The sequence below is a fragment of the Sminthopsis crassicaudata genome, chromosome 2, assembly GCF_048593235.1.
Source record: "Sminthopsis crassicaudata isolate SCR6 chromosome 2, ASM4859323v1, whole genome shotgun sequence".
Taxonomy (NCBI): Eukaryota; Metazoa; Chordata; class Mammalia; order Dasyuromorphia; family Dasyuridae; genus Sminthopsis; species Sminthopsis crassicaudata.
Genome location: NC_133618.1, coordinates 542,174,574 through 542,189,606, shown reverse-complemented (window position 1 = coordinate 542,189,606; position 15,033 = coordinate 542,174,574). Strand labels below are relative to the sequence as shown.

General features: G+C 39.3%; 1 protein-coding gene across 1 annotated transcript in view; it reads left to right on the top strand.

Annotated features, from left to right (window-relative positions):
* The first annotated feature begins 2,452 nt into the window (after window positions 1–2,452).
* The window catches only part of SNX1 (sorting nexin 1), a 53,841-nt gene continuing 41,260 nt past the window's right edge, over window positions 2,453–15,033 (top strand). Inside the window, exon 1 of the mRNA XM_074294859.1 lies at window positions 2,453–2,790. Within this exon, the coding sequence (XP_074150960.1) occupies window positions 2,623–2,790 (168 nt within the window). The 5' untranslated portion in view covers window positions 2,453–2,622. The remainder of the gene's footprint in view (window positions 2,791–15,033) is intronic.

The following is a 15,033-nucleotide window of genomic DNA, read 5'->3' as shown; positions in this document are numbered from 1 at the left end:
ATCCTAGGAATCTCACTGCCACGCCAACAATGGGAGACAAGCATCCGTTATGGAACTTCGAGGAAGCCAGCTGCTCCATCTCTGAGAGCCATTTCCGGGAATCTTTTTACTCAGTTCCTGGCGGGGCCGGAAGTGGGTTTCCGTTGCTAGGCTAACTAAATCTTTTGGGAGCCAAGCTAGCCAACCGGAAAGGGGAAGATTTGAGAGCATCTCATTGTCTTTGTCCTCCTCTACTCTCAGGATCTCTGCCACACTACTCAGTGGCGTCCTCATCTATCAGGATTGCAAAAATAAACAAAATGCCCCTCCTACCCCCAGTCCCCCAAACCCAACATTTTAATTTCTGTAGTCTCAATAGCTATTTTAACTATTGTTAGGGTGTGCTAGAAGATTTTGCAACTGGAACATATGCATTTCAAAAATTCATTTCAGTCAGAATTTGTCAAGATGCTGGGGAGACAAAAACCAAAATGAAAACAGTTCCTGCCCTCAAGAATGTGACATTCTCCGGGATTTTTCCCCTATGATGTTGCAATTTTCCTGTTATTTTTGCTTCTTTAATGGCAAGGCCAGCTGGAGCTATGTATCAAATTCTACTGGATTTCCCATCTTGGTGCTGCAATCTGTCTCTTAATTTTGCTTATTTTAGTCACAAGTAGATTATGTCACAAGTAGATTATGCAAAGAGGATACTGGAGTATCTTTAACATGGGGAATGCAAAGAATAGATTAAGTTTAATAAAATTACAAATTAAAATTAAATTAAAAATAAATAACTTTACTCCCATTCATGGTATTCCAATTACATTTGAAAAAAAGTTCAAAGATAAATATATTTATTTATGAAGCTATTCTAATATGTTCTTTTAAGCAGAAATGAGATGATTATTAATTTTATAGAGAACTATTAAATACATATTAAAAGTCTACTTTAAAAAAAAAAAAGAATAGTAATTAAAAGACTGGCCTTTTCTGGAATCAAGTCCTGACATTAACACATAATAGTTTTGTGATTCCGGAAAGTTACTGCTGTAGATAACTTGCTAAGACTAAGTTGTAGAGAAGGTATAGGCCTGTATCAATAGCTTTTTCATCATCTGGGAATTCCCTTTCCCTCTGAAATCATAATTCTAATTCCTGTTTTAACTAGTAGATAAGTTAGGTGAAAAAGCACTAAAGCAGGAGTTTGGCAGAGCAGCTGTTAGAATAAAATGAACCTTTATTAAATGCCTGCTATGTGCCAGACACCGCCAAATGCATTACACATATTATTTGACCCTCCCTCACACCAGCACAGTAGGGGCTATTACAAAAACTCTTTTTACAGATCAGGAAACCCCGCACTCATAGTTAGTCTGAAATTTCATATGAACTCAGGTCTTCCTGATTCCAAGCCTACCATTGTTCCACTTAGCTCCCACCACTAACTAGTAATACAAACTTGTGCCCATTAATTCTTTTGTGATTCAGTTTCCTCGTCTACAAAATAATGCAGTGAGATGTTCTCCAAGATCCCTTCCATTTCTGAAAATATAAGCCCTCATGGAACTCAGAGCTTGCTGACTAGATTTGATAACGGCTTTCAGCAGTTTTGGTTCCTTTTTCCGCTTCCCCCACCTTTTCCTTGAGATAAGATTCAGTGACATCACGCCCCCACACACTTCCCCTCCACTCTGCTTGCAGTTATACAAAGGAGCTCTGCCCTTCTCTAGAATCTTAACAGAGTCAGCAAATGGGAAGCTTTCCCCAGTTCTTAAATCTAGTTTCTTCCCTCCGTTAATTCCGTCCTATTTATCCTGCATATACCCTGCACATTTGTTTGCACATTTCTGTTTGCATGCTGAGACTCATCTGAATGCAGATCCTGCTTCAAACGCTTCCTAGGTCTGTGACCCCGGGCAAGTCACTTAACCCCTTTGCCTCAGTTTCCTCATCTGTAAAATGAGCTGGACCAGAAAACGACAAACACTCCAGTATCTTTGCCAAGAAGATCCCAAATGGGATCCCGAAGAGCGCGTCAGGACTTGACACCACCATGGAGTGAGCACAGCGTTTAATAAATGTTTATTGACGCAATCTTCATTGGAGTGCCTTCCCTCTGAATTATTCCCCATTTATTCTGTATATAGCTTGTTTGTACATATCTGTTTGCATGTTGTCTCCCTTAGATTTTGAGCTCCTTAAAGGCAGGGATAGTTTTCTGCCTCTTTTTGTATCTTCAGCACAGTACCTGGCACATAGTATGACTTAATAAAGGTTTATTGACTCGAGTGAATCCTAGCTCTCGCTAAACCGCTTCTACTACAAACTCAGTTTCCTAATTCGTGACTCTGACCTCCCCACCCAACCCAGAGGACCGGAATCTCCCGCCCGACTCTGGTTTCAGTGGCCGGAGCTAGAGACCACAGGCCCCGCCTCCTTGGTTAGGACCCGCCCCTCAGGACCATGCCCCGCCCCCAGGCTCTGAGCTCCTCCCTGGCCGCCCGCCCCTCCGCCAGGCTCGGCGGTTCGTGCCGGGGTCCTTGGCTCGCTCTCCCTCCACTCCGGAGCGGGCACTCGCTGCTGCTCCCGGGGCTTCCTCCATAAAGTTGTTGTTGTGGCTTCCGCCGCCGGTGCAGGAAGATGGCGTCGGGCGGCGGCGGCGGCGGCTGTAGTGCCTCGGAGCGTCTACCCCCACCCTTCCCGATTCCGGAGCCCCCGGGGCCCGAGGGGGCGGCCGGCGGAGGCGGCTCGGAGCTCGAGGCCGGGGACAGCGACGCCGAGGGCGAGGACATCTTCCTGGGCGCCGCCGTGAGTCTCGGGGCCTGCGGGGCCTGGCCGTAGTCCCCGGGCTGAGGCAGGGCAGGGGAGGGGTCGGGGTCGGGCGGAGGGAGCCTGAGGCCTCCCTGGGGTCCCCGGAGGCCCGGCCCCGCCCTTCCCGGAAGCGGGATGCGAGAGCCCTTTGGACGAGCCTTGCCGGCTGTGGGGGCGGGCGCCGGACCCTCGGAGGAGCCGCAACTTTGTAAGGGATGTCCCAAGTTGTCTCCGGTTCGAGGCCGGAGGAGAGGCTAGCGGGGGCCGAGCACGGGAGCAGCTGGGCCACTTCTCTCCCTCCTTCTGCCTGGCCTTTTTTAACCCTTCCTTAAAATGTGTGGGGGAGGGGCATGGAGAAGCCGAGCTCTTACTTGGGATGGAACCGGATCTGGGTCTTATTTGGGATTCCCCGTGTGGAGACACCCTCCATCCCTGGATGTGCCATTTAGAGAATGAGCCCTGTCAGGTGAAGTCTGAGAGTTAGTCAACAAGCATTTATTAAGCGCTTGCTGGATGCCATTGAACACTCTTTAGAGTTCTGAGAGGTGAAGTCTGACAGTCAGCAAACGTTTACTAATGGGAAAAGACAGCACACAAAAGGGGAGCCGAGAAGTGGGGACGGGGAGGTGCTCCGGCGGGAACTTGGTGGCTAACTCTGGAGAACCACGGATGGCCGGGGCCCTTCCCCAGCCGAGGTCCTGGGAACGCTACAGGGGGGAGGGGCCCCGGAGAGCCGAGGAGGGAGGGGGGCAGCTGAGGCACAGTAGCCAAGTATGGGGAGGGATCCGTGACTTGCCCGGGCTCCTACAGCCTCTGTCAAATAGGACTGGAACCCAAGGCCTCCAGCCTCTGTCCACCAGGCGGGCTCTCCTGCAGTATCACTGTCGGGACACAGGCATGGAAACCTGAAACACGATGTGTGGCGAAAACGTGCCGCCGGAATGGAGCTCGGACGTGGGGATGTGTGACGTCAGCCCTCTGAAACCCGCATCTGTGACACTTTTACACAGAAAGTACTTAATAAGCACATTTGTGTTGGATGAATGAAGGTAGATTACTGAAGTGTTAGGCAAATTCTCAGCCCTATCCTGTCTTCGCTTATAATCGGTGTAATTCCTCTTACAAAAAATACCTAATAATATTTGGAGCCTTCCAGTATTTAATAACTGGGAAGTTAGGTTTCCTGAAACACATATACTCATCAATGATATTTTTATTTATGATTTTTAAACTTGGCTTATATGCAAGTTTTAAGGATAAATTTATTTTTATCCTCCCAGAGACATGTGGGAAAGGAAAATCTTCCAACGGCAGCGTATTAATGGTTTGAAGCATTGTATGCTTGAAAAATGGAGGCAGTTTGGCGACACACCAGTGGAATTGGTTATCATATTCCATCCTCTTGTCCAGAAGCACCCTAGATCTAGAGGAATCCTCTGGTCTGGGCCTCTGAACTAGGTCGAGTACACAGGCCAAACCAGACCACTTAACAGAGCCCAGGGGCCAGTTAGCTGTCTCTTGACAGATGGTTAACAATCCTTGGGCTAATCTCAGACTGGAGCTGGGGGCGTTGTGATGACCTTATTCTACCACGGAGAGCGGAACTAAATTTATTTAGAACTTTGATTCAGGGGAAATGAGTTGCTAAGGTAACTAAAATGCCACCTACCAGTCACTTTCAGAGTTTTCTACTTCAGTTTAATTTGTAGGAGCCACCACCTCATCTGTTCCTGGCTTCCTTTAAGTGCCAACTACAAGCCTGCCTTTTATAGAAGCCTTCCCCAGCCCCTCTTAATTCCAGTGCCTTCTCACTGCTAGGCATGACCTGTTTAACTTGTACACAGCTTGTTTGGATAGTGCCCCCTCCATAAGATTATGAACTTCTTTGGAGCAGCAACTTCTGCCTCTTTGTATCCCCAGCATGTACTTAACACAGTGCCTGGTGGGCACATAGTAGGCATTTAATACGCTTTTAGTGACTGATGGTAGCTAATCCTAATTACTTGAGCTACGGAAAGCCTGTAAGGACAAATGGTACCCACGTGAAGGCAAGAGATTGTGGAACTTGTGTGTTCTGTGTTTAGTTAGTTCCCAGACTTTTTTCAGCACAGTGGTGAATTCTGTAGAAAATTTCACCTACCTTATGTGTTCTGAATGTTCTATGATGCTGGCATCACAGACTTAGCTAATTCAGGCTTCTCACCACTTCCTCATATTCAGCATGTCTTGTCTGAATTGATTAACTTTCATTCTCTCTAATTTTGATGTTGTATATGAAGTACACAGAACTAAAAAACAGGCTAAATGACTAAGGGTTAGTTTTAAGAGGAGTTTTTTTTTGCCTCCAAATTAACTTTTGGTGTTTTGGGGGGGGGGGGGAAGTATATCCACGTGTTTAGTATTCCTTATCTAAATTTAAGAATATTTAACTAAGCTTTTCTATCCTTAGAAAATCCTACTCTTTTGTCTCTACTCTCTTAAGACAGTGGTATCAAACTCAATTGGAAATGGAGCCCTGCAGGCCACACATTGACTTAGAAAACCACAAATTAACATTAATTTTAATTTATTTTATCGAATATTTCCAATTACAATTTAATATGGTTTGAGCCACATTCTGGAATGGGCTTGTGTGACACCTCTATCTTAAGACATTTTTTCTGGGTTATAGAAATGGAAGGGACCTCAGAAGCCTTCTAAATCAGAAGCTTTTTTTTTTTTTTTTTTTTTTTTTTTTCTTAAACTCCCTAAGGAGTCTATAGATAGATTTCAGAGGACCATGAAGTTGAATATATATAAATTTTTATAACTGTATTTTGATATGAGTTTCCTTTGTAATCCTATTTTATTATGCTCATTTAAAATGCTATGAAGTAGTTGATAGACTTCCCCCTATGCTAAAAAGGTCCATTACCCCAGAAAGGTTAACCATGAAGAAACTGAGTCCCAAATAGGATTTGAGTCTAGATTCTCTTGATTCCAGAGCATTCTGTTCGCCATTACTTCCTGTAGTTTCCCCATTTCCTCCTTTCCACTTCTAATCTTAAGTCACTTTCAGTCTGGTTTCTCTCTACCATCCTTCTGAAACTACTCTCTTTAGCCAAACTTAATCCAGTGGCCTCTGTCTTCAAGCTTGGTCTCTCTCTGGCGTTCACCATTTTCTTCTTGATACTGTTCTCCCAGGAATTCCCTAGGACACTGTTGTGGTTACCCCTCTCTCTTTTCTGCCTCCTCTACTGTATACTCCTAGTCTGTATTTGCTGATGTCCTCCAACCTGCCCTTCAATTATTGCCTTTAGGCATCTCCTTGTTTTTATCTCTACCTCAGTCTTTTATTGTCTGGAGGCGTTTAGAAACTACCACTTTGCTATTCCATACCAAACTGCTTTATCTTCTACTGCTGCTTCTGTTTTTCTGTTTAGGATCCGAGGTCAGGAGTTGGAAAGGACCTTAAAGTCATCTAGTCCAGGATTCTCCTATTAGGGATTAAAACCTAGAGAGGGTATAATAAACACCCACCCCCAAGATATCATGAAGGGAGAATGTAGCCAAACTGGGATTTAGTCCTAGATTCCCTAACTCCAAATCCAGTGTTCTTTCCAATGTACTATGTTCTTTAGACTCTTTCTTGATTCTTCTTTTTCCTAAACAATCCTATTTTCTGTCAGTGACCATACCTCTTGAATTTTCAAGACCTAGAAAGAAAAAGTCTTCTCACTGCAACCATCCTAAATTTTTGTTAACTCCTTACCTGGATTATTATAATAATCTAATAAATTATCATGCTTCTCTTTATAACCTATCCTTCACACTGCTCTTTCAGCAATATTTCTAATTAAGCTCTCTGATAGTCTACTCAAAAGCATAATATTATAGCATTAAAGACCTTTCATGATTTGGTTCCAGTCTGGCATTCCAGCTTTACTTGAAACTATAAATTAGACTACCCACTACCATTTGTTCTCTCCTTCTCTGTTGTTCTTTTGACTTTTTCGCCCATCTTTTTATTTATGTTATTTATCCCTCCCACTTAGAATGAATCTGCTATCACCAGTCTATTAAAATTCCCTCCTTCCAGGCCTGGATTTAATTTCTACTTATCCTCTCCCTATTTGAAAATGATCTCTTCTCAAAGTTCTCAAATCATTTTATTCCTGCCTTTCTTTTTCATTTATTACATTTTGCCATTTATTTATATATATTTCTTTCCTCTTTCTAATTTCATAATTGGTGCTTAATAAGTGTTGGTTGAATTGGATTCATCTTAAACAAATTTGTGTTAAGTTTGTTTGGTTAGGTTTTTAGTTAGTAGGCATATCCCAGTTAGGCCAAAGGTGAGTTGATAAAAGATAATGCAGCTCAAGCTTGTACAATTTTCATACTGTCAATAATAGCATATATGTCATTTCCATTGCATTGATGCAACAGTTGTTGGTATTAATCACCACATCTAGGAAATGGGGTTGGAGGGATTGTGGAAATATGGTCATGCTAATTCACTACTAGTTGTCAGTCCATCCATTCTAGAAAGAAATTTATAGTTACTAAAGGGAGTCACAAAAATGCAACAGCTTTTGACCTGCAAATTTCCAGTATTGGAAATATCCCATGAAGGTTAATGTTAAAAAAGAAGGGTCCCATCTGTACCAAAATATTTATAGCTTCCTTTTTTGTAGTATCAAAGAACTAGAAACAAAGCAGGTATCCATCATTATAATGACTAAATAATTTGTGGTATATGTAATATCACTATGCTGAAGAAATGATGGCCATTATGAATACAAAGGAGGAAGACTTAGATAAACTGATAACAAAATGAAATAAACAGATCCAGGATACTGTATATATGAACTACCATGGTATAAATGGAAAGAACAACAAATGAAAGCTATGAAATTATGACCAACCTGATCCCAAATTAGAAAATTATATAAGAAAACCCCTTCTTCCCATCTTTATAGAAGTATATATATACTAAAAGGTATACATGTACCTTACTGTGTGGCTCACAGAGGCGCGTGACCACTATATAATTTTTTTCCCCCCTGAGGCTGGGGTTAAGTGACTTGCCCAGGGTCACACAGCTAGGAAGTGTTAAGTGTCAGATCATATTTGAACTCGGGTCCTCCTGAATTCAGGGCTAGTGCTCTATCCACTGCGCCACCTAACTGCCCCTATATAATTTTTTTAAAAGCTGGAGATATCTCTAGGAGCAAAATGAGGGTTTATTCTACATTCTCCAAGAAACAGGCATCACTCAAGTCTGAGCAAGCAGTCCAAGGGAAGAGGTGCCTTAGAGACAGAACAGCAGATGAAATAGTCCCTAAAGCAACAACCCTTCCAGCCACTGATCCTCATCCTCCTTGGCTGAGTATCTTACATTCTAAAAGGGGAACTACCCAGGAAATTGAACTTTGGCCAATAAGAGCATAGCTGCCCATATTTTGTTTAGGTTGAGGTAGAAAACGAATGATGTCATGGAAGAATAGCAAGAAAAGGAAGTAGGTATGTCCTAATGGGTGTTGGTTCAGGCCTACACTAACTCTGGTGTTGGTGAAGTTTTACTCAGTTTTCACAACTATCTTGAGAGATCTCACTCCATCTCGTTCATTACCCAAGCAGTCAGGGTCTTGAACATTTATTAAATGTACTTTGTGCTAGACATTATGTTGGGATTACAAAGAAAGGTGACAGATCGTCCCTTCTCTTGAGGAATTTTAAATCTAATGAAGACTATCAGCAAATAACTATGTCCTTTGTTTCTCATTATCTTGTTCTCTAGATAGAACACTACCATAATGTCATGCAAAACACATTTCTCTGTACATCGTTCTATGAAATAAAAAGATCTCAAACACCCCTTGCCAAGAAAGAAAAAAGAAAAATTAGTAAAGAAAAAAATATCTTTGATTTACACTCAAACTCTCTATCAGTTCTTTCTCTGGAGATAGCACTTTTCATCCTATAGAATTGTCTTGGATCATCATATTGCTGATAATTGCTAAATTATTTGTAGTAGATCATCATATAATATTGTTCTCACTATGTACAATGTTCTGATAAATATTATGTTATCCTGACTGTGGCTCCACTATACTTGAATTGTTTCTTTTTGGCTGCTTGCGGTATTTTCTCCTTGATGTAATAGTCCTGGAATTTAGCTACAATACTTCTGGGCATTTTCATTTGGGGATCTCTTTTAGAAGGTGGTTGATGGATTTTTTTCAATTTCTATTTTACTACCTGGTTCTGGAATATCAGGACAGTTTTCCCTGCTTACTTCTTGAAAGATGACGTCCATTTTCTTTTCCTTTTTTATCATAATGAATACAAAGATATTCAGGTAAATCCAGTAATTCTTAAACTATCTCTCCTGAATCTTTTTTTTTTCCAAATCATTTGTTTTTCCAATGAGATATTTCACTTATTCTTCCAATTTTTACATTCTTTTGACTTTGTTTCTTGAGGTCTCAGAAATTCATTAGCTTCCATTTGTCAATTCTAACTTTTAAGGAATTATTTTCTTCAGTGAGCTTTTGTACCTCCTTTTCCATTTGGCCAATTCTATTTTTTAAGGAGTTATTCAGTGAATTTTTGCATACTTTTTGCATTTGGCCAATTCTGCTTTTCAAGATATTCACTTCATTGGATTTTTGTGCCTCTTTTACCATTTGGCCTACTCTGTTTTTTAAGGTCTTATTTTCTTCAAGTGTGTGTGTGTGTGTGTGTGTGTGTGTGTGTGTGTGTGTGTGTGTGTGTGTGTGTGTGTGTGTCTTTTACCAAGTAATTGATTCTTTTTTTTTTTTTTCATGATGTTCTTTTGCATGACTCTTGTTTCTCTTTCTAGTTTTTCCTTTACCTTTCTCACTGATTTTTAAAATTCCTTTTGAACTCTTCTATGGGCTGAGATTTTTCTTTGAGGTTTTGGATAGAGGAATTTTGACTGTTGTCTTCTTATTTTGTGTTTTGATCTTCTTTCCCCCATAGTAACTTTCTGGGGCCAAGACCTTTTTTTTCTTTTTGTTCATTTTCCAGCATACTACTTGTTTTAACACTGTACTAAAGTTGCACTGCTTCCTAAGTGGAGAGGACACAGTCTCAAGCTTCAGATTTTTGTGTGTGGCTCACAAGAATGAAAAAAATAGGAGAATAAGTGAAATATCTCATTGGAAAAAATGACTTAAAAAAATTCAGGAGAGAGAGTTTAAGAACTACTGGATTTAACTGAATGAATACTTTTTAATTCATTATGATAGAAAGAAAGAAAGAAAGATCGATTGATCTAGGGAGAAGTAGGTGTGTTCTCTGTGTACTTTTCTGTTCTATAAACTGGTTTAGAAACCCTACAATCAATTTTTTCAACCCTGGAACAATGAACTGTGACCAAAATCTCTTGCATTCCCCCCAAAAAAACCCAAAGAAAACAAACAAACAAAAAAAAAAAACCTCTGCTATGCTAGACCCAACCTGCAACCCAGATCCAGGTATGGGCAAAAGAGGTTTGGCTCCTAGGCTGTCACTGGGCTCTCTATAAATCTCTCTGTGACCTGTTGGCCAATCCCCTTGGGCTAGAAACTGCCACTGCTGCCATTGATTGAGACCTCTAGGCCTGATTGTGCTGGGGTGGGGACTATGCTGCACTCCTATCCTAGTGCAACAGACCTTTTCTATGTTGCCCTGGGCTAGAAAATTGTTTCACTCCTCTCTAGAATTTGTTTAGTTATTATCTAAAGATTTTCTGGAAGAGTTTGGAGGAGAGTTCTGACAAGGCCCTGACTTTATTTTGCCATCTTGGTTCTGCTTTCACCATCCTTTTAAAAATTAATTTTGATGTTTTTCCCAATAAGCTTATTTTACCTTCCTCCTTTTCCCACACACCTGCCTCCCATTGAACATTAAAAAAGAAGAAAAGCAAAAAAGTATAATCAATATGCATAGTAAGGCAAAACAAATTTCCACATCGACATTGTCCAAAAATATACCTCTTATTCTTTTAAGTTCATCACTTTGGGAGATTTTGCCACTATCTTACATACTATAGCAAATTGCTTCATTTCATCTTTTCCTGCTTCTCACCTAGGAACAATGAGCTCACTACAGAACAGATGCAAATGGTTTATTAGAAAGCACTTTGTATATAGTTCATAGGGTCACAGATGTAGGGCTAGAAAGAACCAACCCTTTGTACAGATAAAGAAACTGAGGCTCCAAGACCTTAAGTAAATTGCCTGCAGTTGTATAGATGCTGAGTGTTAGAGGTAGAATGTAAATCCAGGTCTTCTGATCCCACAACTCAATGTTCTAAGGTCCTACACTGCCTCCCTGTAAAGATGAGTGATGATAGTAGCCTAGTGGACACAAATTATAGATATGTATTTTCAGAGACTAGGTCAGGGTGTGGCACATTTACTGTGACTATATAAGGACTTGCTCTGTTCCTGTGTTGTTCAATTTTAATGCATCTCAGATAACTTTACCATTGTGGTTATGTTGAGAAAAGACACCAGACTCAAAAAACATTTTTCTTCTTGAGTGCTCTGTTATTGTTATTATTGTTTTTCTCCCAGGCTTAAGTCATCTGGGCATAAATAAGGTATGAGAAGCTGTTTGTACATTTGGGCTTATGATCAGAAGCACGTTTTCAGAGACTAATTTTTTTTTTTTTTCTGGAAAAACTTTTTTCTTAGTAAAGCAGACAATCATATTAGGGCTGCATTCTGTTTTCATTGCAGATTTTAATTGAGTTCAAGTTTTTTTTTTTTCTGATTTCATTGAGAATATGTATTCCTCACAACAATATTTTAACCTTCTTGTAACTCTGGTTGGGGTTATTTTTATATAGTCATTTAATTTGAGACCCTGCAATCTTACAGTTAGAAAAGGCTCTACTTCAGTTCTTTAAATTACTTGTAGCTACGAGTTTCAGTGGTATTATTTTCAAAAGAAAATAAACCATAATGACCCATCTTAACCCATTTGTCATCATTTGGCAAGACCATATTAAGTGGCTGCTATTTTCCAGGCACTATATTAGGCACAAGTTGGGAAAAGGTAGTGTATTCTAGGAATAGGAGACAGGGCTTGCAAAAGCATGGGAAACAGATGAGTTTGGGTAGTATTAATATTTACCTCTTATTCAAATCTTCCTCCTTTTCCTACTACATACAAAGTTCTTTTAATCACATATAGAAGGTGGTAACATTTGATTATTTAATCACATTCACAAACTCATAATAAGTCTACCCAGATCTTATTGAAGGGCATCTGGAGTTGAGGAGAAAGAACACTGGATTTCAATCCAGAATACCTGAATTCAATTATCAGTGTTATTATTTTTTAGTTATAGGTTTGAAGAAGCTGCTTTACTACCTTCTTGAGCCTGGGTTTCCCTTGTCTATAAAAATGGTGTTGTTTCCTTACCTACCTATTCAAAGTATTCTTTTGAGGATCAAATGAGAGCTTATATAAAGTGATTTCTGAACCTATGAAGTATATAAACATCAGTTCTTGATGATTCTCAATCTCTAGGGATTTTGAATTTTAAGTTAATGTTATTTTTTTTAAAGCTTTTTATTTTCAAAACATATGCATGCATAATTTTTTAACATTGACCCTTGCATAGCTTTGTGTTTCAGATTTTCCCTTTTTCCCCCCCCACCCCTTCCCCTAGATGGCAAGCAATCAAATATGTTTGTCATCTATTCTTCACAGTAACTATTGAAGAAGTATAATGTATGAAGGGATTGTTACCCCACCTTAAAGAGTAAATTTGTTCAATAATGAGATGAACCAAATCAGTTCTAATAGAGCAGTAATGAACTGAACCAGCTACACTCAGCGAAAGAACTCTGGGAGATGACTATGAACCACTACATAGAATTCCCAGTCCCTCTATTTTTGTCCACCTGCATTTTTGATTCCTTCACAGGCTAATTGCACACTATTTCAAAGCCCAACTCTTTTTTGTACAACAAAATAACTATTTGGACATGTATACATATATGGTATTTAATTTATCCTTTAACATATGTAACATGTATTGGTCAACCTGCCATCTTGGGGGGGAGGGCGGAAGGAGGGAAAAAATTAGAACAAAAAGGTTTGGCAGTTGTCAATGTTGTAAAATTACCCATGCATATATCTGGTAAATAAAAACTATTACAAAAAAACAAAAGTAAACTTGTTAAAAGAGTATCCCTTGCCAAAATCTACCAGTTTTCATTTTAAAAATCTGTGACTGTCCTCTTCTCATTTGGGAGGTAGCCTCTGGGGCTCTGACAGGATCAACTCACTGATTTAAAAACTTGTCCTTGCACTCTGCAGTAATAGGGTCTGCTGACTCTTGGGAGGAGGCGGTGTGGAGGGGAATGTTGGAGAAAGCTATAGTACAGATAGGCATTCCTTGAGACCCTTCTTGCCTAGGCAAATTCCTCCACAAACACAAGAGATGCTTTCCATCCCATTTTTCTCGAGCTAACTAGCTTGCCCCCTTGATTATTCCCACTTTCTCACAAAAGTTCATTCTCTTCATGTCTACTGCCTTAAAAAAATTGATCCATTCATCCTTACTGGCCATTATTCCTCATCTTCTTCCTTTGTAGCTGAACTTCTTGAGATTGGCAGCTGGTGCCTCTACCTCTTTTCCTCTCACTTATTCTAAGAGCTGCTTATCTAACCTTACCCACTCTCCTAACTCCCAGATCAGCATCTCCAGCTGGCTATTACACATCTCAGACATTTTAAAGTAACACATCTTCAAAACTGAATTCATTGTCCTGTCCCTCTCCCCCTTCCCCCCCTCTGCTAAATTCTCCTTTCTTCCATATTTCCCTATTATTGTGTAGGGTACCACCATCCTCCCAGTGCCCCAGGCTTGCAACCTCTGCTCAGTTTGATACTTTATTATTTCTCGTATCATTTCCACCATGTCCCTCTATTTCTGGTTGTCCCAACTTCTTTCAGGTCTCAACTAAAATCCTATCTTTTACATCAAGCCTTATTAGCCAATCTGATGGGTGTAAAGTGGGATCTCACAGTTGTTTGTTTTGTTTCTTTTAGTCAAAAATTATTTAATAAGCATTTACATTGAACCACACATGGTGTTAAAACCTAAGGATACGAAAATAAACAAAAATATATAGTGACTCAGGGCAAGAGATTATTGTATTATTTGTTTCATTGCACATAACATTTTTTTTTTTAATTTTATAAGGCAAACTAAGATACTGGGTTAATATTTGCTCTGATTTCTTATATCAGCTTTTTTAAAATTTTCATATTCCTATTGGCCTACCCAAGGTTCAAAAGCAAGAGTTATATTTGCCCTGTAACACACTTTTAAAAAAATTATTAAAACTTTTTATTTACAAAGCATATGCATGGATAATTTTTCCAACATTGACCTTTATGTAACCTTTTATTCCAAATTTTCCCCTCTTTTCCCTCACTTCCTCCCCTAGGTGTCAGGTAGTCCAATATATGTATGCATATTTATACAGTTATCTTCACAGTTGTTTTAATTTGTATTTCTCCAATCCATAGTGATTTATTTACAACATTTTTTTTCATATGACTATAGATTACTTCTTTATCTGAAAACTGTCTATTCATATCTTTTGACCATTTATTTTTTGGAGAATGACTCATTCTTATAAATTTGACTCAGTTCCCTATATATTTAAGAAAATCTTTAATAGAAGTATTTCCTGTAAAAATTCCCTCCTGGTTTTTTGCTTTCCTTCTAATTTTATTTGAATTGGTTTTATCTGTGAAAAACTTAAATTTTATATAATCAAAATTATCCATTTTACATTTCATAATGCTCTATAGATTTTATTTAGTTGTATATTCTTTTATCAGTAGATTTTGACAGGTAAACTTCCATGCCCTGCCAATTTGCTTATGATATGACTTTTTTATGTCTAAATCATGTAGCCTTATCTTGGAATGTGGTTATGAGACCTAATTTTTGCCACAGTGTTTTCTAGTTTTCCCAATAGCTTTTGTCAAAAAATGAGTTTTTGTCCCAAAAGCTTAGATTTATCAAATTCTAAACCATAATCATTTACTATCATGTTTTATGTATCTAATTACCACTCTATTTCTTAGTCAGTACCAGATAAGTTTTGATGATTATCACTTCATAATAGTTTGAGTTCTGGTATGGCTAGGCTACCTGCCCTTTTTTCATTGATTCCCTTGATATTTTTTACTTATTGTACTTCTAAATTATTTTTTTTC